At 54.6% G+C, this 15,139-nt stretch overlaps 1 protein-coding gene across 1 annotated transcript in view; it reads left to right on the top strand.

The window, feature by feature from the left end:
• SCARA5 (scavenger receptor class A member 5) overlaps positions 1 to 13,958 on the top strand; it is a gene marked incomplete at its 3' end in the record, with an annotated part of 31,090 nt that extends 17,132 nt beyond the window's left edge. The window contains exons 5-7 of the mRNA XM_039711919.1: positions 1,456 to 1,554; positions 12,743 to 12,805; positions 13,654 to 13,958. Of these exons, the coding sequence (XP_039567853.1) occupies positions 1,456 to 1,554; positions 12,743 to 12,805; positions 13,654 to 13,958 (467 nt within the window). The remainder of the gene's footprint in view (positions 1 to 1,455; positions 1,555 to 12,742; positions 12,806 to 13,653) is intronic.
• Between the last annotated feature and the right edge of the window lie 1,181 nt (positions 13,959 to 15,139).

Genomic DNA, 15,139 nt, shown 5'->3' with positions numbered 1-15,139 from the left:
CCTGGAAATCCGATCTCCCTCGGCCAGCCCCTCCGGCTGCCCGTGTTCCTTCTCCCTCCAGCTGGAATTTCTGGCACTGACGGACTCGTGGCTGTTTTTCTTGGGTGTAACAACCCTCAGAATTATATTGGATCTTTTCCTTGCTTTTCCCTTTTTTTCCCTCCATTTTTTTCTTGTTCAAACAGAAAAACAAAGCAATCCCAGAAGGGTTCACCTTCAGGAAGAGTTGTGGGGACAGCCACGATTTTTAGGTCTTTTCCAGGAATTTTTTGGGATGCAGGCACGACTCTTTGGATCTGAAAAGACTGGGTTCAGGTGTATCCCTGGAAAATCTTGTTTTCCATGGAAAATCCCCTTTTCCATGGAAAATCCACCCTCCTGCCCCCACTCTGCAGAAATCCAGGTCCGGATCCCTCCTCGGGATGGACATAGCAGGGAAAGGTCGGAGCTGGGGATAATCCCTGCTGGAGCTGGGGCTGGAATTCCTTATGGAGGATTTTTTTCCTCGTAAACCGGAGGAAAATCGTGACTAAGTTTGGAAAAGCCCGGCCCAGGAAGGGCGGGGGCAGCAGCGCCTGGGGAACCCAGGGCTCCCTCCACATGGACAGAGCCAGGCTTAGATCCTGGAGGAGCTTCGGATCCGAGCCCCTGCTGGATCGATCCCGTTGGATCATCCCCAGGTCCCAGCAGATCCCGTCTCCATCCCACAGCCAGATCTGGATCCAGGTCTAGGTCCTGGCTGGGGTCCAGACCCAAGTCCAGATTTCAGATCCAGACCCAGATCCAGGTCCAGGTCCAGTTTCAGGACCACAACCAGATCCACAACTGGATTCAGGTCCAGATCAAGGTTCAAGATCAGGTCCAGATCCAGTTCCAGGAGCAGGTCCAGATCCAGTTCCAGGCCCAGGTCAAAATCCAGCTTCAGAGCCAGGTCCAGGAGCAGATTCAGGTCCAGGTCCATGTCCAAGTCCAGGTCCATGTCCAGGTCCAGGTGTAGATCCAGGTCCAGGTCCAGGTCCAGGTCCAGGACCACATCCTGATCCCTCCAAAGTTCATCTGTGTCCCCTGTGCAGGAATTCCCAAACTCCAGCCCAATTCCCACCTCCCGGACATCAGGAACGCTCACACCAGGGGGTTCCATCCCTAAATCCTTCTCCAGCAAACATCCAACCCTTGGATAACATGGATCCTGGAGACCTGGGCCTCATGGGGGACACATCCCAATTCCTTGGGATGGATCCTGGTTTTCCCTCCTTGATCTCCAGCTCTGGAGCCCAATTTACCTCCCCCCAGCCTAAGGATGCTCAGGAATTCCTTAGCACCCGGATAAATCCATCCTGGATCCCATGGAAGTGGAGGAGAAGGGTGGGCTGGACTCTCTGGGGTCTCCCGGTGTTCCTGGGCACATCGGGATTGTGGAATTCTGCCGGAACCAGCTCCCCATCCTCATTCCAGGGTTTCCCGGGGAGCGGGGGCTGCCCGGCCCGCAAGGATTGAAGGGGGACCAGGGAGAGCTCGGCCCTCGCGGCCCCGCGGGAACGCGCGGCTTCAAAGGTACGGACGCGGATCCCGGCGGGAATCCAGGAGCAGACGGGCTCTGGAGATCCCGGGATGAGGGGCAGAGCCCTGGAAGGGAGACCGGGGCGTCCTCTGGCTCGGGAGGCACCCGGATCTCCTGGAGGAACGGGAATCCCAACAATTCCTGCACCAGCGCCGTCCCACCGCGGAGGGAACGGATGGATTTGGGATGTGCTCCCATTCCGTGGGGCTCCGTGGGGCCTCCCGGGCTGTGCTGCCACGCCTGGCTCCGGCAGGGATTTGGGAATAATCTCCTGGTGTTTTCTCTTTGCTGCGGTTTCCCATCTTCCCGGGAAAACTGTGGGAGTAGGAAGTCGGGATTTAGCGGGACACGGCTGTCCCTGGACACCTGGGGTGGTAATTCCCAGCTGCAACCAGAACCAGGACCGAAAACCCCAAAAAATGCCCTTTGTGCCTCAAAACCCCTGCTGGGGAGGCAGGAAGGGAAAACACCCTGGGAAGAGCTGGGAATTGCAGGGAATAGAAACCTGGAGGGGACTGGGATTGGGACTGGAACTGGGATTGGGACTGGGATTAGGATTAGGATTGGAATTGGGACTGGGATTGGGATTGGGATTGGGACTGGGACTGGGACTGGGATTGGGATTGAGTTTGGGATTGGGATTTGGATTGGGATTGGAATTGAGACGGGGATTAGGATTGGGATTGGGATTGGGATTGGGATTAGGATTGGGATTGGGATTGGGACCTTAAAGATCCTTGAATTCCACGCCCTTCCACACCTTCCACTATCCCAGGTTGCTCCAGGAGGTTGGAAAACCCCTGGATACATCCCCGGAGCACCAGGAACATTGGGATTTTCTCACTGGCCCATGCCGAGAGATCCTTAAATCCAGAAAACAATCCCAAAAATCCCCGGCTGGTTGGGTTGGGATTTGCTGGCCTGATGCTGGATCTGCTCTCCAAGGAATCATGGAATTGTTGAGGCTGGAAAAGTTCTCCGAGTCCAACCATTCCCACCCCTGATCCACATCTCCGACTGCCACATTCCCACGGATTTGGATCCCTCGGGAACGGGGGCTCCACCATTCAGTGGTCTTTGAGGGCTTTTCCAACCTCAACAATTCCATGAAAACCCCAAAGCCATTCCCGCATCCCGTCCCCGCCCCAGGGATCTCCGGTGTCCCACGCGGATGGGGGTCACTCCAATGGGTCCCCCCAAAAATCCACCCCCACCTCGCTCCCCACGGAGATCGGGAATGTCGGATCCAGGGGTTCATCCGCCCCCTTTTCCAATGAAATTCCAGCCCCTCTGGCAGCGCTCGGGCAGTTTATGGGATTCTCTGGAATTTATGGGAAACAGACCCGGGCCTGGGCACGGATCCAAAGCCAGGCTTTGCCTTAAACCCCGGATTTCTGCAGGACCCTTCTCCAAGGAATTCCTGCCGAGCACAGGAGCCCTCGGTTCCTCGGGAATTGCATCCCAGGAATTCTGGGATGGGGGTTTTAGGGGTGGAGGAGCCTCCTCATGGAAAATTCCAGGTCTAAACCTCTCCTGGAGTTTAAGAGAACCCAGTGGAGAAATGGCAGATTCCTGAGAGCTTTTCCTCATTGGAATTTTCCCATTTTTGATGGATTTTTCCTCAAAATTACCCCAGTGGAGGATTTTTCCCCTCATTTCCAAACGGGACAAATTACCCTGGGAAGTGAGGACAGGTCCGCCCTCCCACTTTTCCATGGGCAAGGTCGTGCAGGGAATACACTCAGGAGGAAAGAGCAGGAAAAACCCAAGCGGGGATCGGAATTCAGGGGTAAATTCGGGGGGAGAAGAGAAGATTCCTTCCTCCAGGTCCAGGTCCAGGTCCAGGTCCAGGTCCAGGTCCATGTCCATGTCCAGGTCCTGGAGCAGATCTAGATCCAGGACCAGGTTCAGGTCCAGGTCCTGGAGCAGATCTAGATCCAGGTCCAGGTCCAGGTCCAGGTCCAGGTCCAGGTCCAGGTCCAGGTCCAGGTCCATGTCCATGTCCAGGTCCTGGAGCAGATCTAGATCCAGGACCAGGTTCAGGTCCAGGTCCTGGAGCAGATCTAGATCCAGGTCCAGGTCCAGGTCCAGGTCCAGGTCCAGGTCCAGGTCCAGGTCCAGGTCCATGTCCATGTCCAGGTCCTGGAGCAGATCTAGATCCAGGACCAGGTTCAGGTCCAGGTCCTGGAGCAGATCTAGATCCAGGTCCAGGTCCAGGTCCAGGTCCAGGTCCAGGTCCAGGTCCAGGTCCAGGTCCATGTCCATGTCCAGGTCCTGGAGCAGATCTAGATCCAGGACCAGGTTCAGGTCCAGGTCCTGGAGCAGATCTAGATCCAGGTCCAGGTCCAGGTCCAGGACCAGGTCCAGGTCCAGGTCCAGGTCCATGTCCATGTCCAGGTCCTGGAGCAGATCTAGATCCAGGACCAGGTTCAGGTCCAGGTCCTGGAGCAGATCTAGATCCAGGTCCAGGTCCAGGTCCAGGACCAGGTCCAGGTCCAGGTCCAGGTCCAGGTCCAGGTCCAGGTCCAGGTCCAGGTCCAGGTCCAGGTCCTGCAGCAGATCTAGATCCAGGACCAGGTTCAGATCCAGGAGCAGATCTAGATCCAAGTCCAGGTCCAAGTCCAGGTCCTGGAGCAGATCTAGATCCAGGTCCAGGTCCAGGTCCCACATGGATGGAGGTGACCTCCAAAGTTCATCTGTGTCCCCTGTGCAGGAATTCCCAAACTCCAGCCCAATTCCCACCTCCCGGACATCAGGAACGCTCACACCAGGGGGTTCCATCCCTAAATCCTTCTCCAGCAAACATCCAACCCTTGGATAACATGGATCCTGGAGACCTGGGCCTCATGGGGGACACATCCCAATTCCTTGGGATGGATCCTGGTTTTCCCTCCTTGATCTCCAGCTCTGGAACCCAATTTACCTCCCCCCAGCCTAAGGATGCTCAGGAATTCCTTAGCACCCGGATAAATCCATCCTGGATCCCATGGAAGTGGAGGAGAAGGGTGGGCTGGACTCTCTGGGGTCTCCCGGTGTTCCCGGGCACATCGGGATTGTGGAATTCTGCCCATTTTGTGTCCCCATCCTCATTCCAGGGTTTCCCGGGGAGCGGGGGCTGCCCGGCCCGCAAGGATTGAAGGGGGACCAGGGAGAGCTCGGCCCTCGCGGCCCCGCGGGAACGCGCGGCTTCAAAGGTACGGACGCGGATCCCGGCGGGAATCCAGGAGCAGACGGGCTCTGGGGATCCCGGGATGAGGGGCAGAGCCCTGGAAGGGAGACCGGGGCGTCCTCTGGCTCGGGAGGCACCCGGGTCTCCTGGAGGGACGGGAATCCCAACAATTCCTGCACCAGCGCCGTCCCACCGCGGAGGGAACGGATGGATTTGGGATGTGCTCCCATTCCGTGGGGCTCCGTGGGGCCTCCCGGGCTGTGCTGCCACGCCTGGCTCCGGCAGGGATTTGGGAATAATCTCCTGGTGTTTTCTGTTTGCTGCGGTTTCCCATCTTCCCGGGAAAACTGTGGGAGTAGGAAGTCGGGATTTAGCGGGACACGGCTGTCCCTGGACACCTGGGGTGGTAATTCCCAGCTGCAACCAGAACCAGGACCGAAAACCCCAAAAAATGCCCTTTGTGCCTCAAAACCCCTGCTGGGGAGGCAGGAAGGGAAAACACCCTGGGAAGAGCTGGGAATTGCAGGGAATAGAAACCTGGAGGGGACTGGGATTGGGACTGGAACTGGGATTGGGACTGGGATTAGGATTAGGATTGGAATTGGGACTGGGATTGGGATTGGGACTGGGATTGAGATTGAGTTTGGGATTGGGATTTGGATTGGGATTGGAATTGAGACAGGGATTAGGATTGGGATTGGGATTAGGATTGGGATTGGGATTGGGATTGGGATTGGGATTGGGATTGGGATTGGGATTGGGATTGGGATTGGGATTAGGATTGCGATTGGGATTGGGACCTTGAAGATCCTTGAATTCCACGCCCTTCCACACCTTCCACTATCCCAGGTTGCTCCAGGAGGTTGGAAAACCCCTGGATACATCCCCGGAGCACCAGGAACATTGGGATTTTCTCACTGGCCCATGCCGAGAGATCCTTAAATCCAGAAAACAATCCCAAAAATCCCCGGCTGGTTGGGTTGGGATTTGCTGGCCTGATGCTGGATCTGCTCTCCAAGGAATCATGGAATTGTTGAGGCTGGAAAAGTTCTCCGAGTCCAACCATTCCCACCCCTGATCCACATCTCCGACTGCCACATTCCCACGGATTTGGATCCCTCGGGAACGGGGGCTCCACCATTCAGTGGTCTTTGAGGGCTTTTCCAACCTCAACAATTCCATGAAAACCCCAAAGCCATTCCCGCATCCCGTCCCCATCCCAGGGATCTCCGGTGTCCCACGCGGATGGGGGTCACTCCAATGGGTCCCCCCAAAAATCCACCCCCACCTCGCTCCCCCCGGAGATCGGGAATGTCGGATCCAGGGGTTCATCCGCCCCCTTTTCCAATGAAATTCCAGCCCCTCTGGCAGCGCTCGGGCAGTTTATGGGATTCTCTGGAATTTATGGGAAACAGACCCGGGCCTGGGCACGGATCCAAAGCCAGGCTTTGCCTTAAACCCCGGATTTCTGCAGGACCCTTCTCCAAGGAATTCCTGCCGAGCACAGGAGCCCTCGGTTCCTCGGGAATTGCATCCCAGGAATTCTGGGATGGGGGTTTTAGGGGTGGAGGAGCCTCCTCATGGAAAATTCCAGGTCTAAACCTCTCCTGGAGTTTAAGAGAACCCAGTGGAGAAATGGCAGATTCCTGAGAGCTTTTCCTCATTGGAATTTTCCCATTTTTGATGGATTTTTCCTCAAAATTACCCCAGTGGAGGATTTTTTCCCTCATTTCCAAACGGGACAAATTACCCTGGGAAGTGAGGACAGGTCCGCCCTCCCACTTTTCCATGGGCAAGGTCGTGCAGGGAATACACTCAGGAGGAAAGAGCAGGAAAAACCCAAGCGGGGATCGGAATTCAGGGGTAAATTCGGGGGGAGAAGAGAAGATTCCTTCCGGAACATCCCCAGGGAGGAGATTTTTGGGAATGTTCCTGGAGGCAGAACCTGTTTCCACCCGGGAAAACGGGGATTGGTGGATTCTCCTGGGGCTTTTCCCAAGATTTTGGGATCCATCCATCCCTGCAGATCCGTGGGAAGAGCTGAGGGTCTCTGTCACTGTGTCTGCGCCTACATTTTGTGCCCAATCCCAAAAAAAAGATGGGAAAATGGCCTGGAATGCTTTGATGATTTCTGGGGGAAGGCAGGATGGAGTGGGGAGGCTTCACCCAAATTCCCGGGCTCTGTCCCAGCCCCGAGGCTCCCTCCAGGCTCTCAGGGAATTGGATCCCATTTTTGGGATCTTCTCCAGCCCCGACACCTCAGGAGAATTCCTGGGAAGAGAGGAGAGTTGGGAAAAGGGGGAAGGAAGGAGCCAGAGGAGCTGTGGCTGCTCCTGGATCCCTGGGGGTGTCCCAGGAAAGGTTGGAGCACCCCGGGAACAGCAGGAGGTGTCAGGGTTGGAATGGGATGGGATTGAAAGTCCCATCCCACCCAAACCATTCCAGGATTCCCAGATTGCTGCTGCTCGACGGAAACCGGGACAAGCTGGGGATTTGGGATATTAGGAGGGGAATCCTCTTCCACATTCCATGATCCCAAGGGTGATCCAGCCTTTCCTTGGACACTGACAGGGATCCAGGGATTCTCTGGAAATTCTGAATTCCTTCCCAAGATCCCACCATCCCAAGCTCCCCTTTCCCACTGGAAGCCATTCCCTGCCTCCTGGCCCTCCAGCCCTTGCCCAAATCCCAGCTCTCCTGGAGCCTCTGGAAAAGGCTCCAAGCATTCCCTGGATCCTTCCCTGATCCCAGTGAACATTCCCAGCTCTCCCAGCCTGGCTCCAGGAGATCTCCGTGGTCTCCTCTGGAATTTCTCCTCCCAGATTCACGATCCCGGGGCCACACAGGGCAAGGACCCTCCCCCTTTTCCTGCTGCCCAACTTCGGGATGATCCCAGGACAAATCCATTTCCCGGGATCCCTCTCCCCTGCCCCATTTTGGGGACGAATCCACCAAGCCCGGAACTGTCTCTTCCCAATCCCGATTTCTGGATGTGAGGAGCCGGGGCCGCATCCCTGGCCGCATTCCCGGCACTTTCCATCTGGATCCCATCAGCTCCAGCCCTTTCCCGCATCCCACACAGCCCGCGGGACCAATCCCGCTCTCCCGCGGCCTCCCAGCGAGCGGGCAGGAATTTCCTGCCCAGCTCTGGATGATCCCAGTGAACATTCCCAGCTCTCCCAGCCTGGCTCCAGGAGATCTCCGTGGTCTCCTCTGGAATTTCTCCTCCCAGATTCACGATCCCAGGGCCACACAGGGCAGGACCCTCCCCCTTTTCCTGCTGCCCAACTTCGGGATCATCCCAGGACAAATCCATTTCCCGGGATCCCTCTCCCCTGCCCCATTTTGGGGACGAATCCACCAAGCCCGGAACTGTCTCTTCCCAATCCCGATGTCTGGATGTGAGGAGCCGGGGCCGCATCCCTGGCCGCATTCCCGGCACTTTCCATCTGGATCCCATCAGCTCCAGCCCTTTCCCGCATCCCACACAGCCCGCGGGACCAATCCCGCTCTCCCGCGGCCTCCCAGCGAGCGGGCAGGAATTTCCTGCCCCGCTCCGGCTTTTTGGGATTGTTCCACATCCGAAGTTTTCCTCTCTCCCGGATTTTCGGGTGTTTGTTGTTCCTGGAGGCCGGAGCATCCCCGAGCCTTTCCTTGGGACCGGGCCAGGCTTGGCCGAGCCGGGATCAGCAAATCCCAGCCTGGGGTCCCGCTCAGGGCTGGGAAAAGCTGGGAATGAGGGAGGGGGAGGCTCCGGGAGAGCCAAGGAATGTCCGGGCTCGTTAGTGAGGTCACAACGGGATATCAAACCATAATTGGGATGTGGAATCATTCCCGGATATCAAACCATGGCTGGGATATGGAATCATTCCCAGATATCAAACCATGGCTGGGATATGGAATCATTCCCAGATATCAAACCATGGCTGGGATATGGAATCATTCCCAGATATCAAACCATGGCTGGGATATGGAATCATTCCCAGATATCAAACCATGGCTGGGATATGGAATCATTCCCAGATATCAAACCATGGCTGGGATATGGAATCATTCCCAGATATCAAACCATGGCTGGGATATGGAATCATTCCCAGATATCAAACCATGGCTGGGATATGGAATCATTCCCAGATATCAAACCATGGCTGGGATATGGAATCATTCCCAGATATCAAACCATGGCTGGGATATGGAATCATTCCCAGATATCAAACCATGGCTGGGATATGGAATCATTCCCAGATATCAAACCATGGCTGGGATATGGAATCATTCCCAGATATCAAACCATGGCTGGGATATGGAATCATTCCCAGATATCAAACCATGGCTGGGATATGGAATCATTCCCAGATATCAAACCATGGCTGGGATATGGAATCATTCCCAGATATCAAACCATGGCTGGGATATGGAATCATTCCCAGATATCAAACCATGGCTGGGATATGGAATCATTCCCAGATATCAAACCATGGCTGGGATATGGAATCATTCCCAGATATCAAACCATGGCTGGGATATGGAATCATTCCCAGATATCAAACCATGGCTGGGATATGGAATCATTCCCAGATATCAAACCATGGCTGGGATATGGAATCATTCCCAGATATCAAACCATGGCTGGGATATGGAATCATTCCCAGATATCAAACCATGGCTGGGATATGGAATCATTCCCAGATATCAAACCATGGCTGGGATATGGAATCATTCCCAGATATCAAACCATGGCTGGGATATGGAATCATTCCCAGATATCAAACCATGGCTGGGATATGGAATCATTCCCAGATATCAAACCATGGCTGGGATATGGAATCATTCCCAGATATCAAACCATGGCTGGGATATGGAATCATTCCCAGATATCAAACCATGGCTGGGATATGGAATCATTCCCAGATATCAAACCATGGCTGGGATATGGAATCATTCCCAGATATCAAACCATGGCTGGGATATGGAATCATTCCCAGATATCAAACCATGGCTGGGATATGGAATCATTCCCAGATATCAAACCATGGCTGGGATATGGAATCATTCCCAGATATCAAACCATGGCTGGGATATGGAATCATTCCCAGATATCAAACCATGGCTGGGATATGGAATCATTCCCAGATATCAAACCATGGCTGGGATATGGAATCATTCCCAGATATCAAACCATGGCTGGGATATGGAATCATTCCCAGATATCAAACCATGGCTGGGATATGGAATCATTCCCAGATATCAAACCATGGCTGGGATATGGAATCATTCCCAGATATCAAACCATGGCTGGGATATGGAATCATTCCCAGATATCAAACCATGGCTGGGATATGGAATCATTCCCAGATATCAAACCATGGCTGGGATATGGAATCATTCCCAGATATCAAACCATGGCTGGGATATGGAATCATTCCCAGATATCAAACCATGGCTGGGATATGGAATCATTCCCAGATATCAAACCATGGCTGGGATATGGAATCATTCCCAGATATCAAACCATGGCTGGGATATGGAATCATTCCCAGATATCAAACCATGGCTGGGATATGGAATCATTCCCAGATATCAAACCATGGCTGGGATATGGAATCATTCCCAGATATCAAACCATGGCTGGGATATGGAATCATTCCCAGATATCAAACCATGGCTGGGATATGGAATCATTCCCAGATATCAAACCATGGCTGGGATATGGAATCATTCCCAGATATCAAACCATGGCTGGGATATGGAATCATTCCCAGATATCAAACCATGGCTGGGATATGGAATCATTCCCAGATATCAAACCATGGCTGGGATATGGAATCATTCCCAGATATCAAACCATGGCTGGGATATGGAATCATTCCCAGATATCAAACCATGGCTGGGATATGGAATCATTCCCAGATATCAAACCATGGCTGGGATATGGAATCATTCCCAGATATCAAACCATGGCTGGGATATGGAATCATTCCCAGATATCAAACCATGGCTGGGATATGGAATCATTCCCAGATATCAAACCATGGCTGGGATATGGAATCATTCCCAGATATCAAACCATGGCTGGGATATGGAATCATTCCCAGATATCAAACCATGGCTGGGATATGGAATCATTCCCAGATATCAAACCATGGCTGGGATATGGAATCATTCCCAGATATCAAACCATGGCTGGGATATGGAATCATTCCCAGATATCAAACCATGGCTGGGATATGGAATCATTCCCAGATATCAAACCATGGCTGGGATATGGAATCATTCCCAGATATCAAACCATGGCTGGGATATGGAATCATTCCCAGATATCAAACCATGGCTGGGATATGGAATCATTCCCAGATATCAAACCATGGCTGGGATATGGAATCATTCCCAGATATCAAACCATGGCTGGGATATGGAATCATTCCCAGATATCAAACCATGGCTGGGATATGGAATCATTCCCAGATATCAAACCATGGCTGGGATATGGAATCATTCCCAGATATCAAACCATGGCTGGGATATGGAATCATTCCCAGATATCAAACCATGGCTGGGATATGGAATCATTCCCAGATATCAAACCATGGCTGGGATATGGAATCATTCCCAGATATCAAACCATGGCTGGGATATGGAATCATTCCCAGATATCAAACCATGGCTGGGATATGGAATCATTCCCAGATATCAAACCATGGCTGGGATATGGAATCATTCCCAGATATCAAACCATGGCTGGGATATGGAATCATTCCCAGATATCAAACCATGGCTGGGATATGGAATCATTCCCAGATATCAAACCATGGCTGGGATATGGAATCATTCCCAGATATCAAACCATGGCTGGGATATGGAATCATTCCCAGATATCAAACCATGGCTGGGATATGGAATCATTCCCAGATATCAAACCATGGCTGGGATATGGAATCATTCCCAGATATCAAACCATGGCTGGGATATGGAATCATTCCCAGATATCAAACCATGGCTGGGATATGGAATCATTCCCAGATATCAAACCATGGCTGGGATATGGAATCATTCCCAGATATCAAACCATGGCTGGGATATGGAATCATTCCCAGATATCAAACCATGGCTGGGATATGGAATCATTCCCAGATATCAAACCATGGCTGGGATATGGAATCATTCCCGGGATACCAAACGGCTGGCAATGTTTATCCAGCTGCTCCGACCCCATGGCATCACCCATTTCCATGGATCCTTTTCCATTATTTCCTGGTGCTTCCTCAGGAATCGGGGAATCCCCACCCCCGACCCCCAAATGAGGCGTTTTTAGCCCCAAATTGTGTGTTCCACCCCCAGATCGGGATTTTCTTCCCGAAATCCAGGGGTTTTGTTGCCCTTCATGGGACCTGCGGTCAGGAATTCCAGGAGCACCAGCCCTTCCTCTTCCCTCTATTGCAGGATGCCTTACTGGGGATTTTTTTGGGATTTCCATTTTTGGGAGCAGGGATGGGAAATGGGATATCGGGAGTGATGTGATTCAAAGAGGGATGGGGATTTCTGGGGATTTCTGGGGATTTCTGGGGGTCCGGGGACATCAAAGAGGGATGGGGATTTCTGGGAATTTCTGGGGATTTCTGGGAATTTCTGGGAATTTCTGGGTGTCTAGGGGCATCAAAGAGGGATGGGGATTTCTGTGAATTTCTGGTGATTTCTGGGAATTTTTGGGGATTTCGGGGGGTCCAGGGGCATCAAAGAGGGATGGAGGTTTCTGGAATTTCTGGGAATTTCTTGGAATTTCTGCAGGTCCAAGGGCATCAAAGAGGGATGGAGATTTCTGGGAATTTATGGGGGTCCAGGAGCATCAAAGAGGGATGGGAATTTCTGGTGATTTCTGGGAATTTCCGGTGATTTCTGGGAATTTTGTGGGATTTCGGGGGGTCCAAGGGCATCAAAGGGGGATGGAGATTTCTGGGGTCTGGGGGCTGTGGGGGGGTCAACAAACCCCAAAATTCCATCTCCTCTCTTCCCAGGCGAGCGCGGCCCCAAGGGGGACAAGGGGGACAAGGGGGACCGAGGAGCCGCTGACGGCACCGGTGAGTTCCCGGGGGAGATTTTCCGGAATTGGGAGCCTGGGATGGCGGGGGGAGATTCCTGATGCGAAGAGGAATTCCTGAGGCTGGGAAAACCATCCCGGGGTTCTCCTGGCAGGGCGAGGAGGAGCCGGAGCCGGGGAAGGTGGAAGGGGACGGGAAAGGACCGGGAATGCCGGAGGGAGGAGGCCGGGAATGCCGGAGGTGTCCTCCAGGTGTGGGACACTCTGCCTGCTGCCCCAGGGACATCCCAGCCTGGGGACATTCCCCATGGAATTCCTGGGATATCGTTCCTTGGGGACATTCCCCATGGAATCCCAGGGACATCCCAGCCTGGGGACGCCATCCCTGGAGATGCCACCATGGATGATGTCACCACGGGTGATATCACCATGGATGACATCCCCATGGCTGCTGTCCCATGTATTACGTTCCCATGGATTGCATCCCCATGGCTGTCCCCGTGCCCGCTGTCCCCATGGCTGTCCCTGAGGCTCCTGTCCCCGTGCCCGTCCCTGTGCCTGTCCCCATGCCCGTCCCCATGGCTCCTGTCCCCATGGCTGTCCCCATGCCTGCTGTCCCCATGGCTGTCCCCATGGATTACATCCCCCGTGCCCATCCCCGTGCCTGTCCCCATGGCTCCTGTCCCCATGGCTCCTATCCCCATGGCTGTCCCTGTGTCTGTCCCCATGGCTCCTGTCCCCGTGCCCATCCCCATGCCCATCCCCATGGCTGTCCCTGTCCCCAAGGCTGTCCCCGTGCCTGTCCCTGTGGATTACATCCCCTGTGGCTGTCCCTGGTGTCTGTCCCCGTGTCTGTCCCCGTGCGCGACGCGGTCCCGGTGCCCGCAGGCCCGGCCGAGGGCGCGGTGCGGCTGGTGAACGGCTCCGGGGGGCACGAGGGGCGCCTGGAGATCTTCCACGAGCGCCGCTGGGGCTCGGTCTGCGACGACGGCTGGGACCGGCGCGACGGCGACGTGGCGTGCCGCATGCTCGGCTTCCCCGGCGCCGCCGACGTCTTCCGCATGGCGCGCTTCGGGCAAGGTGGGGCCCGCCGGGAGCCGGAGCGGGATTTGGGATTTGGGATTGGGATCGGGATTGGGATCGGGAGCGGGAACGGGAACAGGAGTTCTTCCGCATGGCGCGCTTCGGGCAAGGTGGGGCCCGCCGGGAGCCGGAGCGGGAACGGGATTGGGATCGGGATCGGGAATGGGATCAGGATCGGGAACGGCTCCTCGGGATTGGGATCAGGAACGGGATCGGGAACGGGTCCTCAGGATCAGGAATGGGATTTGGGATCGGGAACAGGATCAGGAATGGAATTTGGGAATAGATCCTCAGGATCGGGAACGGGATCAGGAATGGCTCCTCAGGATCAGGAACAGGATCGGGAACAGCTCCTTGGGATTGGGAACTGGATCGGGAAGGGGATCGGGAACAGCTCCTCGGGATCGGGAATGGCTCCTTGGGATCAGGAACAAGACTGGGAATGGGATTCGGGAATGGCTCCTTGGGATCAGGAACGGGATTGGGAACGACTCCTTGGGATTTGGAACGGGATCGGTGAACAGCTCCTCAGGATTGGGATCGGGATTCAGGATTGGGATCGGGATCAAGACTGGGAATGGGATTCGGGAATGGCTCCTTGAGATCAGGAATGGGATTCGGGATCGGGAACGGCTTCTCGGGATTGGGAACGGGATCGGGAACGGCTCCTTGGGATTGGGAATGGGATTTGGGATCAGGAATGGCTCCTTGGGATCAGGAACAGGATTGGGAACAACTCCTTGGGATTGGGAACGGGATCGGTGAACAGCTCCTCAGGATTGGGATCGGGATTCAGGATTGGGATCGGGAACGGGACTGGGAATAGGATTTGGGACTGGAAACTGGATTCAGGATTGGGAACAGCTCCTGTGGGATTTGGGAACGGCTCCTGTGGGATCCCGGGGAATGGCTCCTTGGGATCCTGGAGCGGTTCCTGTGGGATTTGGGAACGGCTCCTCGAGGAACCGGGACCTTCCTGACCCCGCTGGAGCCCCGGGAGCCTTCAGGAGATATTCCCTGGGATCTGGGATTCAGGGGATCTGGGATTTGGGGGATCAGGGTGGGGATCCAGGTGGGATCAATGCTCCTGGGGATCCCTTCCCGGGCTGGAGATTCCCTAATTCCTTTGAGCTCCTGGGAAAAGCGGCTCCGGGAGCGCAGCCGGAACCCTCTGGAGCTGCTGCCCCTCATCCCCACCTCAGGAGAGCTCGGGAAGTCTCCTCCCACCACGGCTCCACCCACCCCACCTTTCCTTGGGCACCGCCAGGGATCCAGGGATCCTCTGGGAATT

This window comes from Passer montanus, unplaced genomic scaffold, assembly GCF_014805655.1.
Source record: "Passer montanus isolate IOZ18808 unplaced genomic scaffold, ASM1480565v1 scaffold255, whole genome shotgun sequence".
In the NCBI taxonomy this organism is placed as follows: domain Eukaryota; kingdom Metazoa; phylum Chordata; class Aves; order Passeriformes; family Passeridae; genus Passer; species Passer montanus.
Note: the sequence above shows the minus strand (reverse complement) of the source record. Positions and strands in the feature narration are given on the sequence as shown.